Source organism: Anser anser (genome assembly GCF_964211835.1).
Source record: "Anser anser genome assembly, chromosome: 20".
Lineage (NCBI taxonomy): Eukaryota > Metazoa > Chordata > Aves > Anseriformes > Anatidae > Anser > Anser anser.
In genome coordinates, this window is record NC_139741.1 from 3,271,772 (window position 1) to 3,289,693 (window position 17,922).

Genomic DNA, 17,922 nt, shown 5'->3' on the forward strand with positions numbered 1-17,922 from the left:
TTCTCTGTATACTAATGTATAGCCTTGAATGTGACAAGTGGTTCTTGATGGTGCCATAAAAAGATCAGACAATATCCAGACAGATGGGACAATGAATATCACTTGGAGTCAGCCAGCATGGGAAAACTATGCACTGCACAGAGCATAAAAGCTAAACAGATTTCCCTCCCCCCCCAGTGTAAAGAGATATTACTTTATTACATTACTTCCCTCCACCACCGGTCCCCCAAAGGGGTCAAACATTAACCAGAAGTCTGTCTAGAAACAGAACAGGACACCTATCCTTACAAAACACTGTAGCACAGAGCCAGCAAGTAAGAAAAAGGTGTCAGACTACTCTGAAGAAACCGTCAGAAAAGCAGAATCCTTCAGACTACTTGCTACCTTCCACTAATCATTTTTCTTCCTTTTGAAAAAGTGAATATAAAAAGCTAAAGCTCAAAAATTTGAAACCCAACCTCTCTTGAAACAAAACCAGACATATTCCAGAAGCTATGCACCAACTCTTTAAGCATAACAGTTCTCACAACTCAGATCCCTGCACATTGCACAATAGCTTGTGTGACAGACTGCCCACAAAGATGGCTGTGCAGCCTGACGAGCTTTCCGTACCTTAAGAAACAAGGGACACTGATTTTGTGCTTGAGGACATGCTGACCAAAACCAGTCAGGCAATGGACCTGCTTTGGCAGTTGACACAAAATAACCGAGGGCCAATGGCTGTTGCAGTATATTTGTTACTTCATCATGAGATTCCGTTGAAAGCAATCGATCTGTACCTTGACCCTACAAAACAAGCAACAGTTTAATATTAGAGAGCACAAAACAGAAATTATCTGTCGCTTTCAAATCACAACGCATTTTGAAACATCCAGGCATTACACAAATTTTGCAGGCAATCCACTAGCCAGTTAATTCAAAACATTTCCGAGGAACCTTCCGTTCTACAGAGGACATGAGCAGATGCAAGAAAACAAATGAACAGAAACCATATACACACTATTTACTCTTACCTTGCCCATATCACCTCCATGGGGGTAGTGGGACCCTGGAGAATGTACAGGGGATCCAGTAGGGGATGCAGGAAGTATATTTATAATATCAGGATCGAGATCATCTCCAGTGTCTAACAAGTCAAAGATCCCCATTCCATCTGCTCCATCTTGAAAAAGAACAAGAACAGTCAATTTCTACAATTTCCCTACCTATGGGATATGACAGCACATTGTGAAATCAAGTGATTTTCCACATAAATCCTGCGGTTCAGTAGAATAAACAGTCTTATTATAGGGGGAGTGATGAGAGTTTTGGTTTGTTTTTAAGGTAAGAATAAATCCAATCTACTAACCATTGTTTGTGTTGAAGGCCAGATCCAAGTTTTCAGTGGTATAAGTTGACGATGCTACTTGCACAGAAGCAGATGTGGGAAACACAAGTATATGAGTGCACGACGTGTCCTGTGGGGTGTTCAGCTGAGATGTCTGCATATTTAAAGTGGTGCTGCGTCCAAATACAGAGCCAGTCGATACAGAATCTTTGGAAGACAAGTCAAGCATTTCCTTAGTTTTGCAAGAATTAACTGTGAGTTCCCTCTCCAAAATATAGTTTCTCAAATACCTGGCATTATGATGAAGGACCCCTGTGGTTCCATTGCCACCAAACAAGCACTGAGAATGCTGGGAGAGTCTGCAGCAGAGATGCCACACATTCTGCACATGTCTTTTAGTCTCTTACTGAGGGACTGAAGATTTCGGCGACTCAGCAAACAACTCCAATCTGATGATAAAAAGAACATAAGTCTGTCTAGAAGAACAGTGTTTACTGCAGAATACATATTTTACATAAAACACTGTGTGGTACAAAGTTCACATGTGTTAGGTGTACAAAGGAACTCTAAAGTTATATAGGTTTTCTTCTAGAAGCAAGGACAGACACTATATTATTTAAAATTAAAACTCCATATAGAATTTTAGACTCTAAAACGCTAACGTTACCTTTCAATTCCCCATGTCCTATTCTTCCTAAACGTCCTATTACAACTCTCCAAGGCAAAGAGCTCATCTGTACAAGTCCTAAGCACCATTCCCAGAGTTTCTGAAGACCAAGTCTGCGGGCAGAGCCCTTTTTCCTGCGAGCTCTAGAATTTAAGAAAAAAGATAAAATTAGAACCCATTGACAAGAAGTTTCTCTAGCTGCCTTTGGAACTTGCTTGTAGTAACCTGAACATTAGCAGGAAACAATAATGTTAATATTGTAGCACATTAACTGCTACTGCAAATTCAAAAAAGGAGGTTGGTTTGTTTTTAATCAATCACATTCTAACACTGACATCAAGAAACCGGAAGGGGGGGTGTAGCAGGGAAACACATACAAAAGCTCTCAGGAAACTAAACAGCATTCTAGAAATTTAAACAATATACACATAATACTGAAATTATCTGTTTTAATTTTGGAATATGGTGAGTCTACATAAGTCAGAGTTATTCTTACATTATAATAAATAAAACAATTCTTTGGGGGAAATAAAGAGGATATACATGCTAAAAATTAGGAACTCGTTCTTACCTGTTTGGTACATCAATATTAATTATGCAAGTCTCTAGCTGTTCTCCATAGAGATCTGTACAGGATGCAAGAAGCCATCTTTGATCATGAGACAAACAGTAGCCTACAAAGAGTACGTTATACTTCTGGCCAGCTTCTCCAAAAGTTTCTCCTAGTTCTGTTTGCTTGTCTTTTACAGGAGCCAATATAAAAGGAGGGGTGTAGAGTCGAATACACTCAGGTCTCTATAAAGATGACAGAACAGAAAATGAACTTTCAAGAAGCGATTATTCTTAACTCTGGTTATTTAATGTGAAAGACACTGCTGATAAAACAAACAGACGTTTCTCTGATTCGCATAGTTACAGAATCACATTAGTCTTGAGAATACTCACATCAGGGCTCTTAAGAGCAGTTTCCATGGCTAAACCTGGACCAAAGCCAGTTAACGTTTTCACATTGGTGGAAGTTGGAAGAGGTCTCCGACACTGAGTAAATGCTGAAAATGCCAAAGATTTTAAATGTTGAGTATAAATCTGCCGGTCTTCATGTTTCACGGGCTGCAGAAGGTACTGACATGGGACAATCTAGAACAAAATACACAGGGAAATAAAATTAGTGTTTCATTATTACTTTTTTTGAGATAGTATTTGGGTATGTTGCTTTCAGAATGTCAGTTTACGGTCATTTCTCTGGTTCTTTGATATCTTGTGTTATAGCTTCTTCCAAAGCTATATGGGACTTCAGGTAATTATGCTCATTGATCTTTTCTTCAGAAAAGAAAATAATTTGGTTAGAAGATAACCTTAGTGAGCCCTCCAGAAAGATGCCCTCTGATTATTAGTTTTGCTGCTGATAGCATTACAGTTGGATACTTATCACAAAGAAGTCCCGGTCTGAAGCCCAGCATGGTTACGCTGGCAGCAGATTTTGGTGATGGGACAAAGCAGTTTTCCCATACTTCACTCATTACTTGAGTGGGCCAGTGCATTCCTCTGAGATAAGACTGATGAGTTCGGAAACTACCACAGGATTTGGCTTTGACTAGTAACACCCAAACTTCTCTAAAACCAATAATTTAACAGCTGCAGAACTCTAAGCAATGTTTACAGAGCAAACAAAACTTTCACCTTGAGGGAATTATCACCTCCAAAATACAGCTAAAACCAAAGGAGGTACTTTGTTCAGCATGTTTCTATAAATGTTGGCTCACCTGCACAGAAATTATATTCTTGATGTTGGGAGGAAGAACCTGAACCATCTCTAAAAAGCAGCGCAGAAGTCCAAGCGTCCACAAGCTAGACGAGCTACTGTTCTCATCCTTTTTTTCATACGTAAAAGGATCAACTATGTAAACTACAATTGCAGGTGGATAGGTGATAGCGTGTGAATCTCCATCTGTAGGGACTCCAACTTTATCTCGATCCATAGTGCTGGAAATGAAATTTTGAAACCCATTACAAGACTGTGAGCTTTGTAATTATTTATTTTTACTTACATTAAAACTACGCTCAAATCAAACATTAATCTGTAAGACCTTTGAGTTAACTGTGGTGTAAGAAATAGCATTTTTATTTCAATTTTGTTTGTTAGCTTGTCAACAACTCAATATCACTTGTCTTTTCTTTAGCCTTCTTTATTACAGATGCTCATCAGCACATAGTTCTATTGGTTCAACTGGGGAACAAAAACACCTACAACATCAGTAGTAAAGGCACTTCTTACTGAGAAACTATGACTTCAATAACAAAGTAGAATTTCAAGATGATGCCAGATACCTATTTCTCCTTCCACCTCACTTTAAAATACAGAGGTGGGTAGTTTGGTGAACTTTTTCTCTTTAGAGAGATAAAAGAAAAAAAGTTTATTTTTGTACCACAGCAAACACCGAGATACAATTAGAACTGCAGATAGGATGTGTGTCAAAAAGTTAAACTCTACCATGAATGAGCTTGCATTCTCCCTAAAAAGCAACTTGGTGATTAGAAAATAAATTGTTTGTTATTGAGGGAACTAGAGTGCATTAATATGCACACATTTGTTGAGCTGAGGGGTTTGTGTTTTGCTTTGGTTTACTTTTTTAACCTAAGAGGGCCTGACCATGCAGTTCCATTACCTTTCAGAAACCTCTGGATGGGGCTGTGCAGGTGCTGAAGTAGTATCTGCAGACATCCCTGCTGCTTGAAGTGTCGGCTGTTGCTGCTGTCCTCCTGTTTGCCCATTTTGGACTGTTGCAGCCTGAGCAGGCAGGGAAGCAGAAGTGGTATTGTTCATACTGCTAAAAGGTGGAAATGAAGAAGGCTTGTTTGTTGGTATCCCACTGCCTATATTAGCAGAAGAGGATGACGTGGCAGTGGTCGTCAAAGTTGAATTAGCTGTAGTAGCTGCAGAAGACATGGCACTAGTTGATGTTGCTGTCATAGTACTACTGGTGGGAGCTCCAGGAGCAGACGATGGAGTGTTGGGATTTCCAGCATTAGCTGTCACTGGGGGCAGAGCAGAGGCTGGCTGGCTTGGGGGAGGGATCAGATTTGTTTGGGAAAGTAAAGAATTGTCCAGAGGCTGAGAAGCAAGATAAGGACCTAAAACCAGAAAAAAAGTGTACATTTGATACTGTTTATTATGAGCACATACCTAAACATATGTTTTTTCTGGTTTACTTTTTTCCACAAGCTTAAAACCAGAAAACTGCAACAAACAGTAAGACTCAATGAATAAATACAAACATTTCTCTTCTGCTGGAATGGAACAGGTGGCAAGTATACAAAGTAAGAAGCACTGAAAAAAAGTAATCCATACCTAGTTCATATCTGCAAACTTGGGCGTATAATTTCAGTTTGGAAAATGCTTCATTGTTGGCATTAGCTGTCTGTGAGAACCATTCTGTGACCAACTTCTCAGAAAGTTTCTTTGAAGCAGTAGGTCCAACTCGCATGATTCCATCAGGCAGTAATTTACAGATAGGCCTATGCTGACCCAGTCTGCATGACTGCAAAGGCAAAATATAAGATGCAAGGTAAGGAGTTAAAGTAAAACACATCAATCAAAGGAGGATGGAGAGAGAAAGACTCATGACATTCCAAAGAAACATTTTAATTCTAGAAAACTACACAAGTATGAAATACTATATAGTGATTTTCAGGTTTTCCTAAATGCAAGAAAAACAGATGGATAGATCATCCACTCTAATCCTAATCACAATCCAAGCAATACGTGCGTTTAATTAATTCATTAGGAAACTAAAAGAATTGAAGTAGTAATACTCCGCTTTACCACTGAGTGGCGTTTTATCAGACAGACTCAAAACAGGTACTACTAGAAGGAATGATGAGCAGTGTGAACAACCCTTATCTTCCAAGTACCCATTCCTAAAATCCTTTCCAGCAGCTGATATAGCATTCCACGCAAGCACTTATATCACTGGAGACAAGCCTGATAAATAGTTATGAGTACGTATTAGAAACAGTTTTTCAAAAATCTATTTCACTGCTAACTGCCATAAATAATGTACCTCGTATATTGCAGTCAGATCCCTAAAGAAGCTTTTTGCTCCATTTAGCAGAGCCTCATTCTCAGGGCACACCACAACATAAGCAACATCTCTCTGAGATCCATAAGGTTCCAACATCAGCCTCTCCCAATACGGCAACGCAAATGGAGACAGCACCAGAAAATCATAATCGTATCCCAACAAAAATGTTGGGATTGGCAGTGGTTCTGGGGACTCATCAGTTCCTGGAAAAGCAAGATAGATTTTCCAATATATTAAGCAGGAAGCTTAAAAATAACAACCTGCTTCTAGAAAACATGAAAAGAAGAAACACTAGCATTCCCAGCATCTAAGAGGAAGCAGCACTGATTATAAATGGAATAGTTCTCCTTTTAACAAATACAAATGAAAAGCATGCATGCACAATCCAATGCTCTGAGAAAAAAAATCAGCTAAGTATTCTCATCTGAAATGTTTCAGGGCCTAAAGAAGAAGTTACGCAGTTGTTTATTATGTTTACCACTATACAATCAGGAACAGATCTTCACCATCCAGGAAGCATTCCCCACAGAATCTAAGGGATCAGTGATCAAAAAAGAGGGGGAAGAAATGTAAATAGTCTAAGCAGATACAGGAATGACCACAGAAGGAAAACTCTCAAGAACATGCATTTATATGCATCTTAAACGTATAATTAGGATGTTCTAAGTATTAGCTACAAATACCTGCTGGTGAAAGGTGACTCTTTCATATGTTGGCAAATGAAACAATCTCACATATGCTAATGAAGTCAGAGTTTAAACCTTAAGCTGAGTGCACAAAATTTACCTTCTATCTGTAAACATGCATCATGTGTTGGCTACTCCAAGTATGTATGATACACGCAACACACTGCATGATCTCAAATCTTCAACATAATTTTGAAGCTACTGATCAATAAAGCACACTTTTTCAAGCATTTCAAAGCTAATATTTAGTAATTGCTCTATATTTAAGCACAAAATCCATTTTTGAAAATTCAGTCCTTCACTACGATAAGCGTCAGGTGTATATAAACAGTGCAATTGTCAATTTTAAACACAGATACTTTTGACTCATTCAATGTTTTTAGAATATTCTGCTTCTGTAAAGAAAAGAATTCTCCCCTAACGGCTCTTGTTATTTTAAAGAAACGTCCAAATGCTGTTTAGAATGCCAATAGGCTGAACAGCATCCAGACGCTGAGGTTTGGTGGCCAGATCAAGCAGAGATTAACAGACAAGAGTCTACACAGAAGTTTACCGTAAGAGCCTCTGCCAGCCATTTTGTGAAACTGTTGCCACGTGAGAGGGCCTTGCACACCCCAAGATCGGACTGTTCGCTTCTTCTGAATTGCATCCTGAAGAACTGGCTGGAGCGAGAGGAGCATGCGCAGGATGTCCTGGGAACACTGCATGCTCACATCCAAAACTGAAAGGATAAAAAGTTGTCAAGGCCTGCCACAACAATAGGATAAAATAAAGCCTTCCACAAACAACCCTGATCCTAAACTACCTTGCTTTTAAATAAGTCACCTTCTTCCAAAATGTACATGCCGTTCATGCAGGCCATCCAAAGGCAGAGATAGAAAAAGTTAAGCACACAGATTTAGAGTTCTCCCCCTCCCCCTCCTAACCAGTTAAAAAACAAAGAAACCAACAAAAAAACATTTTTCATCTGTAGAGTTACTTCCTGCGAAAGCCTTAACATCTTAATATTTCTATTTCTTAGTCTAAGTCACAAAAAAATAGTCAAGTTGTTTAAGTTTTAAACTGCAGAGTGCTCCCCTCCATATAAATGAAGTTTAGGCAGACTGCCACCCAGTGCTCACTTCAGACAAGTCAAGAGAAGCCTCAAACACTCGCAGTCCATTTCATCAGCTTCCCACCACTATGCCATTTAATGCACAGTGTTTAAGAATCAAAAACTGACACAAAATTTGTCAGGGCTATAGTTTCTTTGCCTTCTTCTGAAAAGCATTTTCGCATCTTTTTATCCTACGCATCAAGGTCACAGTAATACCCAGTCTTCTCCTGTGTACCTGTAAACATTGATTTATCCAGAGCCTGGGCTTTTAAATTTACAGCCCCATCAATACACAGAAGCCTCGCTTTGCTCATCTTCTTCAGCCTCACTAATGACTATTAACTGCAGTTAACTTATCAAAGTTCCATGCTTTACTGTTTACCCACCTATAGCTGCTACTTGAAAAGACTGCTACTGAGAGAAGAGGTAGATATGCAAATATACGCAGGCAGGAGTGTACCGTGAGACAGTAAATCATTAGTCAAGGCCTAGAAAGAAAACTCCAGGAATCTCTGGCAGATCCAACACACAGCGAAAGCCAGAATCAAGCACATTTACCACACACCCTATTAAACTATCACCCCCTCTTAACGAAGGGGGCAGAAGCCAACTGAATCATACATCTTGTTGAATTCTACCACAGTAGCCTTTCACAGTACAGTCACCGTTTGAACCACCTACACTTTCTACATGCACTCATTCCACAGAACCTCTGTGGATGCAGTCACCAAAAGCTGCTTTAAAAGAATAAGTCTAGGAAAAGCATCGCGAACCGTTACCGTGGTCTTACATTACACTTCCAACCTGTTAGAATTGTACAGTCGATGGTGGTCAAGGTCTACACTCTTCTTGCTGTACGGTACCACCACAGAAGGTAAAAAGAATTGTTATTTTGAACACTGTTAAAGTAGAAGGTTATGCGAGCACGCAGGTGGGAAAACAGTTTTAAGCATCCAGTATTTGGAAAGGAAAAACATTTTAGAAAAATAAAAATCCAGATGTAGAAGAGCAGCAAATAAGCTGTTTTCAATATTTACCATTTCTTTTTGACCAGTGGTGCAAGCAAGTCGTTTTCACAAGTGCTTCATCAACTTTTCCTCCTGACATATTGTCCATGAACTGGCGTCCATGTTCCAAGGCTAAGTAGCAGTCATTGCAACAATCCCTTTCTTCTACACGTACCAGGTTGCTAACTGCACTGACTTTGGGGATAGGATCTTGATCTGCTGCTCCAAATGGTGAGAACAAGTTGGTGCATTGATCTTGCAGCAACAGTATTAACTCATCAGGCAGTTTCTCAGGTTCTTTCAGTCCTCCACTGCCATGTTCAACAGAAGTAGCTCTGAGAGCTTCAAAGCGTTTTTCTGCTTCCTTGCCACACTCTGTATTACGTCCTAAAATATCCAATTCATCTTCAAGAAACAGTCCAGAACTGTTGCCAAATTTTCTATTCATAACAGCACTGAAACCACAGGTACACCTATACTGGGCCTCTTGCGTTGGATCGGGAATGTAAACTCCAACATCAGCACCTTTGATGTTCATATTGCAAACGCATATGCAGCAGCTGTCAAAGTTACAGTCTTTGAAGAGATTCATTACAGACTCCGAAAGGATGAGATTCACATAAAGACTGTGTGCCTCTGGAATGGAAGGCACAGTTGCAGGTTCAACAGAATTAAGCGGTCTACATGTTGATGGTGTGGAAGCTGGTGAGTATAAATCAGAGTTCTCGTACTTGACTGAACCCTGTGCACTTGCCGGTCCACCAGCTCCACGAGGTGTCCGAGGAGTCCTTGGTGTTCTAGGAGTTGGGAAACGAGGGGTGGAAGGAGAAGGGAGAATTCCAGCTCCACTGTTGCTGGGTGGTGCGCTACTTGGTGGCATCCCAAACGGAGTATGAGTCTGTGGTGTGTATGCAGGGCCGTACTCTTGATCCATAGTGCTTCCATCGCTGATAGGAGCCATAAGAAGAAGAAAATTATTTAAATAAACTTCAAAACCAATACATCACGTAAATCTCAAATTGCTAAATAAGGGTCTTCCTAATTAAAATTTGCTTTTTTGAACTAGTCTTTCATAATCTACGGCAAGATTTTCATTCCCTAAGGAACTTCAAAAGCATTTGCTCTAAATGACTTTGCAGGATTCCCCTTTGACAGTCCTGTCAAAGAATCATTCCCTTCTTCCTTTCCACAAAGTTTCCAGGAAAAAAATGTGAACAGTGTAAGTTACAAATTCCATGGATGTATGGATTCTACCAATAGCAGATTCAGCTAGACACGTGAGGTATCACCTGGAAATATTTAACTTTTTTTTTCCTATGCAGCTGAATATGTCCAAAGATCAGTAAGGCTGATGAGACCTGGGAACACATTGCTTATGAATGACCCTAATAGAAGCAACATCAGTATTTACAACAAAATCAAAAACAATGCAACGTTATCAATAAATACACAGCCTCCTTGTTGCCTAATCTGTCTATAAAAGCTACTAATGCAGAAGAGGAGGAGGAATAAATATTTTCTTCAAGAACTGCCAGCAAAACCATCACTACCAAACACAGATTAAAGAAATGCTTCCTGTAATACTGCTACAAGGCAATATCATTCTAGGCATAGCTTCCAATAAAGGAAAATTTTTTTTCTAATCCCAGTACAGATGAGATTATTACTATTTAAGAAAATAATTTAAGAAACAGAAGCACCACCTACTAAGCCCTTACAGTACCTATACCACCACTGCAAAAAAAAAAAGTCCCAGGTTTACATTTATCTTGATCGTTACCATCTTCATTACTTATTAAAACTGGACTTGCACCATTAAGCTTCCCCAAGAAACCTTTAAATGAGACAACAAATAAAGTGTATGCACAGTTAAGAAGCTATTTCAGGAGATACTCTCTTGTAGTAAGGTTTAATCAAAGATTGTTTGAAAGACTCCTGTCAGTTGTCTAAACAATGTCTTTATAAATTTTTCTCATTACGAGTTTATAAAAAAAATAAAACTAAGGAGTATATAAAAAATAAAACTAAGGAGTACTTTATTGTATAAATAACTGAAAACTGTAAAAAAGCTCAAACATTTGTGGCATAAGTCATACCCATCTTTGATGAATGGCATGGCAGGTCCTGGAGGAAGTAAATCCAACTTTCCCACAGTCCAACTCTGGCGATAAATGCATTCTTCTGGCAGCTTGATGGGAGGGAGACACTGGCTGGGAAGTGTCTTCAGTGGTGCAAACATGGAACATCCCACTAAGGCTTGGCAGTTCTCAGGTTTATAAACATAAGAATAATCCTAGAAGTTATACATGGTAAAGCATCAGCATGCAAATTAATAAGATCAGCAATGAAAAGGCTTCTTAAAAAATGGAACTGAATAAAAGTTCAAACAGTAGCTCTTTAATATTTAATCCAGATAAAGCTGTAAAAGTGGAAGTTAAGATTTACACATACATCATTCGCACCCGTCAAGTGATATGCCAATACAAAATACACCATGAATTATCAAAACTTTATCATTAATTTACCAGTGGCTAATTATATATTACTCTTTCTTTAAGTTTATGTTGTAAAATATCACATATTACTTACTAGACATATGTTGCCTCCCTCAGTATAATACAGGGGACAAGTTACAAATTGTACTTAATCTCCCACCGATCCTATTCAGGATTAAATAATAGACGGAAGAATAATCAATAGAAACATATCAGGACTATCAGCACTACCTACCTTTATTTCAGCAGGTTTGGGGCTGCAGAAACCCTCATCTACTTCAATTCTGAACTGAGCTCCCACACTAGAGCTATTCCCTTCAAGTACTGTTCCTCCAAGTGTAGTGTCCATGCTGCCATACTCCTTATTATTCATGTTCATTGGTGAAAATCCCATAATATGCTGTTCCAATGAAGGTGGAGTTGGATACATTTTATGGAGATCTGCAGTGCCTAATTTCAGATTAGAAGTAGGCTTTAGAGTATGACAACATTTTGAATTGTTTTCTTTGTCCTAAGATTTCAGTAGGGTAAAGGAAGCATGTTTGAATGTTTAAAGCTAGTATTCTATTTAAAGAAGAAAATAAAGCTTACTTATGCATGACAGCGGGTCTAAATTTCCTGCTTTTGCCTCTTTGCAGTTGGATTTGTCATCAGCACCATTCACTGTTCTTTTAGATCCAGGCTAAGAAAGAAAAGAAGTACTGTATTGAAATCATTTCAGACATGAACACACATTCATTTTCCCTGATAACAGGAAATTTCATGTACAGTGGACATAAAAAGCTGAGACTTCATATAATATTTAGAAAAACTATAATAAATCATAAGTTTGATGCTAGTGATTGGGGTTACCCTTGTCTTCCCTTAATATTTGTAACTCAGAATTCTCTCCCATCAAATCATGACACTATTGAAATGAAAGACCAGTTATAAAGTAGCTCTCAGCCTGTTAGCCGACATTAAAAAAAGCTAAACAGGGCTGCCCACAATCTCATAAAAAATACACACTCCCAAAGCCACGCTAACATTACTGATGTTACCACATGAACGTGAATAGAAAGAGATAAATGCAATTCCTGGAACAAGAGGTAAAGGGAAGAAAAACTGTTTAAATTAAGAGATATTTTACAATGTTTAGACAGTGCCGTAGTCTTTAGAACATAAGAGTCTCCATGTTTAAGAGCAAATAAGCTTGCTTTATGCTCTATATAATGACGACCTTTGATGGCCATTAAGATCCTTCACGCCTTTACACAGCTACCGCTCCCATTAAAGTTGATGGGTATTTTGTCTGAGTAAGGAGATTTAGGTTTATGCATGGAACAAAGTCCAATTCAGAAAAGACAACTGATTACCAACAGTACTGAGACAGAAACAGGAAAAATAATGAATTCAGAGCCACTAGAGACTGCAAAAGAAACCGTTCCAAGATAATAACTACTGCAACGGAACAGCTTAGTTGGCAGACGGTCCGTCCACGTGTTTAAATGCCTCTTTTCTTTCATGTTTTTGTTTGTTTTCAGTATTACCTTCATTGACTAGCTTATTTATTAATTTTAGCTAGAGTTATATATTCAAGCATATACTGTCTGAATTGCGACGATATGCAAGATCAAAAGCTTTTTTGTATCAAAAATGATTTCATGAGCCAAGCAGAACAGCATGTCTGCTCTAGAGGAGTCATGATACTTGCTTCCAAGCATTGCAAGCTCCCCTAAAACCACCAAAACAACCCACAAAACACAAGAACACATACACGTTACTTGCAGTTTTTTGTCTAGCAGCTGCCATTTGTTTTGAACATCACTTACCGTTAGTTCATCCTCATCAGAATTGAAGAGATTGTCAAGGTCAGTATAGGAGACCACCAAGTCTGTTTCATGGAACAAGCTAGTTGATGCAGTGCGAGCATGAGCAGCAATACGTTGGGCATCTATAAAGAAAAACAGATTACAGAAACACTGGTGATGTGTATTTTAAAAAGCGACATTTAAAGGACTATTTCCACAGCTGAAAATATACATGTTCTCAGTTCCTTTCAAGTGTCTTACACGTAAGATTTCATTACATTTTATATAATTTTAATAATAATAATATTAATATATTATATTTTATATATTAATATTATAAAAATAACATTAATTAATAATTAATAATAATTTATGTAATTTTACATTTTATGTAAAATCTTCGATTTTATTACATTTGGATTTTATAGCCACCTTTTATTTGCAAGGTTCAGCAAATAAAACGTGTTTCCAAGACGATCCTGAATTCTGAAGACACAGGGTAATACACAAAGTAAAAACATAGTAACCTGTTAGAGTCCATTGACGGTTCAAATGGTCATTAGTACACCACAATTTAAAAAAAAGTATTTTTACCTTGCTTGACAGAAGGACTAAACAGAGACATAGCATCCTCTCCTTCATGAGATAAAACTGTAACACTGGATGCACCATCCTCAGCCTATTAACAAAAAAGGTAGAAAAGTTCACTTAAGTCAATCTGGGGGAAGGGCACTATTTTCCTGTGGAAATTCTTGTATGCATTGGAAGGATCAGGTTCTTATTAGCCTTCTAGCTCAGCAGGGTGTAGCCTGGGAGTCTGGTTAGTGGTATCTGGTCATGGAGAAGGAAGCTTGGAATACAGACAACATGCCACCAACACTCAGAGGAAGAGCACAGACAACATACATCTTAGGTTTGTGTGTTAGGGATAAACACTTTAAATTTAGAGATCAAACTGTGGATTCTTGCTCTAACACTTTATTGAAAAAAACATTTATTATCGAATGCTATACATTAACTATACTAGTAATTATTAAAGAAACTCTCAGTACAGGAGTGCATACGTACAGAAATAGTCCTAATAAGCCAATTTATTTCATATACAAGCTCTCAATTGAGTTATATTTTCTTCCTTTTTGGAGGGTGGGTGAGAGAGGAAGCGGACAGGGAGTGAGGAGCTTGGTACTTCTGTTTTAAACACAGCCTCACGTAGTTGGTACTGGTTAAAGTACAAGGAAAAAGTGCAATTCACTGTCCAGGCAACAACTAGTCAGAGTTCACCTCCTCTTCCCTCAACCTTTCCGCACATGAACAAAGCATTTGCCTTGTTTTTACAGTATTCCACAAGTATCTGCTATCATTCCTTTCTAAAGAGAGGCTCCTGAGCCAGACAGATTTTTGTTCTGATCCAGCAGCGTTCTCTCAGAACAAGCCATAAGCACTAGTGTAACAGCACCACCAGTGCGCCAAAAAATAAAAATAACCTAGGTGTGTAGTTACTGCATGAATGCTGCATACTTCATTTATTATTTCTGCTTGAATAATTTTTTATATGTACTTCTACATACAGAGAAGGATTTATGTTATACTTAGTGACTAAAGCAATTTGTTTCAATCTCATCACTGATTTGTATCCTCACTTCTTTACTCACCTTGTGTTTCTTCCCAGCTTCTCTCTCGATGTTCTGCCTATCTTTTTTACTATCGGGAAATAAGAATTCCACATCGCCATCAACAAAGGCATAAGGATCAATTTCAGGTTCCTGGTCAGCGTCTGACACTACTGCTGCTAGGTATTGGTTTTTACTCTGATACTGTTGCACCAGTTCATCTGAAACCTTTAAAGGCTTCCTACATTGCACCATTAATCTGCACAGAAGAAAAAAAAATCACAAATTATTATTTATTACTTACATGGAAATAGTTCTGCTATCCCACAACCCTTCACAAAAGCAATTTCACTTTTCCTTTCCCTTTTCTTCCCTTCCACCCCAGCTTCAGAAAACTTTTTGAGAAAGAAATGAAATCATTAGTCACATAATACAGCCTCCTTACACACGTCAGATACAGCTCTGTGACTCATTCTGACTATCTCTCCTCAAGCATTGTCAACCCAGATAAAGATTAGTAATTCATCCCAGGCCGTAGCTGTCACTTATTATAAAGTACAAATGTATTAAGCAGTCTATAGCCACTAAAAGAAACTCACCAGGTTAAAAAATTACTTACTGCCGTTCCCCATCCACGTTCGAACAAATGATCAGAAAGAAGTGATTAAATCTGAATTTTCTATATTTTAAGAATTTAATTCCTGAGCATTTAATTCAACATAGAAAGGCAGCATGCCAACCCTTCTAATACCTGGCTGTGTCTAACACAACACAGACCAATACGCTGTTGCACACTAAGTCTGGCTATGCAAAAAGCCCATAACTACACAAATGCCACCACATTTAGCAGTCATTTAAATCACTTCTATAAATACCAGATGAAGGTCACAACACACCGACATCTAATTTACTAATGGGAATAAACATACATTTGCCATTGTCAGCATTTTTCTTTTCATCCCATTTGGAGTCAAAAATGGAGTTGAGAGTACATAAATTATGTTTTTGTAACATTTACTGGTTTCACACATGGAATATTGCACCAACAAAAAAGAAATATTGGTAAACAGGAAGTTAAGTTGTGAACATTAGCTATACACATGCCCCTCTATCTTCTGCCAAATGATTTTGTGTATCACAGCATCCGTGAGGTACCATGTGAGGAAGGTATTGCTTGGAACAAGACAACCCTTCCAGCAGTGTCAGACTGCTGAGGCTGTACAATTTCTTCTTACTCAAGACCCTCCTCCTCCCAAGCAGGAGCAGAACAACCAGAGAGAAGCATTCACAGAGGAGCTGACACATTAAAAAAAGGCATTTTGTAAGGACGAAGATTGGAGAGATACTTGAAGTCTACACACAGGTTCCAACACATTTATTCTCTCCCTTCTCATGCCACTCTCCAAGAATACTGTCCCATAACAAACTGATGTGCCTCATGATTAGCAGGGCTTGGTTTTGACAGCCTAGATCCAGACACTACCTAGAGTTTAAAATAAGGCTTACATTTCTCCTCTGAGAGACCAGAAAGCAAGAACAACGTGATACAGAACAATTCAAAGACTTCAGCCTTGGAATTCTGCATCAGTGCACAGTGATTCCTTAAGAGATCTCCTTGCTGCCTCGTACATCCCTACCAACACAAGTTGTATGCAAAAGGACAGAGGCAGGTTCACTTTGTCAAGCCTTCCTAGAAATAAGCTTTCCAAAGAAACATCTCACAGCCAACAAGTGTAAAATCCATCTACACTGGTCATGGGAACACCCTCAATAACATCTTTTATTAGCTATTAATGCCACCATCTCCAGCCCAGACAACACTGCAAGGAGCGTGGCTTTATGTCAAGAACTAGTGGCATCTATACATGGAGCAGCACTTGATAGAGTTGAAGGCTTCCTCTTTTCTAAATCCCATAAAAATTAATATTGTGGGTGGAGGGAAGAGATGGAAAACAACTTTCTAGGAACAAGGAATTAAACACCAGGAAAAACACATAGCAAAAGCGAGCAGCAGTTTCTATTATTTTTTGACCAGCAAAGAAGAGAAATTAATAGCAAGATGCTCTGGTGGAAGAATGTCTAACATACATCCACACACACACTCAGTAAATTGTTAAATCAAACTGTAGCCCATACAAGGAACAATCATCTCTTGAATAGAAATAAGAGAAACCTGAAGCAGAGCTTATCTTTGGCTGGCTGAAACCAATTGAAGGGGGAAAAAAAAATGCTACAATCGTATAAATGCACATCTTGAAAAAGCTGAGATTCATTAGCTAATGCAAACTCTTCAACAGCATTAACATGACAGATAAGGCTAAGAACATGTGTACAAGAACAGACCAACAGCTACCGTATATTCATTTCTGCTCACAGCTTTCCTACGCAGCAAATTCAACGCAACTGCTACCAGCAGCTTTCCACGGCCAACAGCGGAACAAAATCCACACAAAGTTCCAGTCCTGTGAGTAGCTGCGTCAACTCTTCTACCACAAATTAAGCACACTACGTCCACGGGGAGGGACGGGACACAACTCTATAATGTGACACTGGTCACACCGAGAGTCCCCTTTCACCTGAATATAAAAAAATCTGAATCAAAAATAATTGACAGCAACTGGGTTGACAGATGCAACTCTTGGTGCATTCACAATGCATTTTTTTGTCCACGGATCACATCCGTAAAACAAAGTTTGTCACCTCTGCATCAAAGTGCCAATCGTGTTAAGTTTACCCTGCTATTAACAGCCCTGTCAGCAGCACCTGTTGCTTCCCATTACCATCCTTCTCCGGCAGCTTTCCTGCTTCAAGCTAGATGTCCTCACAAGGAAGGTAAAAGATGGATGCCAGGAAGAATTTTCTTAAGCAGTACAACTGCGAAGGAGACAACCCAGAGGGCCAAGTGGTTTGGGTTTGTTTGTTTTTCATCGTTGTTGTTTTTTTGTTTTTGTGTAGGTTTGTTTTTAATTTTTGTCAGTGGCGGTTGGCTTTTTTGCCTTTACTGGGAGAGAAAAGCCATATTGATTCATTCTGCAGTAAAACAGAACTCAAGGAGCTACCCCTGCTTTGACTCAATCAATGCAAGTTTTAACACCAAAACCACTAGTGCTATTTTCCTCTTTTGCCTCTAAGCTTCACAGTTTATCAAAACTTAGACAATAG

At 38.7% G+C, this 17,922-nt stretch overlaps 1 protein-coding gene across 3 annotated transcripts in view; it reads right to left on the reverse strand.

Moving 5' to 3' along the window:
* MED13 (mediator complex subunit 13) overlaps positions 1 to 17,922 on the reverse strand; it is a 59,165-nt gene that overhangs the window by 5,775 nt on the left and 35,468 nt on the right. For all 3 annotated transcript variants that reach the window (XM_083806281.1, XM_083806283.1, XM_083806282.1), the window contains 19 exons: positions 14,803 to 15,019; positions 13,745 to 13,829; positions 13,172 to 13,293; positions 11,952 to 12,042; positions 11,596 to 11,810; positions 10,962 to 11,158; positions 8,896 to 9,812; positions 7,316 to 7,483; positions 6,056 to 6,279; positions 5,344 to 5,533; positions 4,661 to 5,126; positions 3,758 to 3,977; positions 2,940 to 3,131; positions 2,566 to 2,789; positions 1,995 to 2,137; positions 1,618 to 1,776; positions 1,349 to 1,534; positions 1,014 to 1,162; positions 613 to 786 (listed from right to left, as the gene is read on the reverse strand). In XM_083806281.1, coding sequence (XP_083662407.1) covers positions 613 to 786; positions 1,014 to 1,162; positions 1,349 to 1,534; positions 1,618 to 1,776; positions 1,995 to 2,137; positions 2,566 to 2,789; positions 2,940 to 3,131; positions 3,758 to 3,977; positions 4,661 to 5,126; positions 5,344 to 5,533; positions 6,056 to 6,279; positions 7,316 to 7,483; positions 8,896 to 9,812; positions 10,962 to 11,158; positions 11,596 to 11,810; positions 11,952 to 12,042; positions 13,172 to 13,293; positions 13,745 to 13,829; positions 14,803 to 15,019 — 4,339 coding nt within the window. The remainder of the gene's footprint in view (positions 1 to 612; positions 787 to 1,013; positions 1,163 to 1,348; positions 1,535 to 1,617; positions 1,777 to 1,994; positions 2,138 to 2,565; positions 2,790 to 2,939; positions 3,132 to 3,757; positions 3,978 to 4,660; positions 5,127 to 5,343; positions 5,534 to 6,055; positions 6,280 to 7,315; positions 7,484 to 8,895; positions 9,813 to 10,961; positions 11,159 to 11,595; positions 11,811 to 11,951; positions 12,043 to 13,171; positions 13,294 to 13,744; positions 13,830 to 14,802; positions 15,020 to 17,922) is intronic.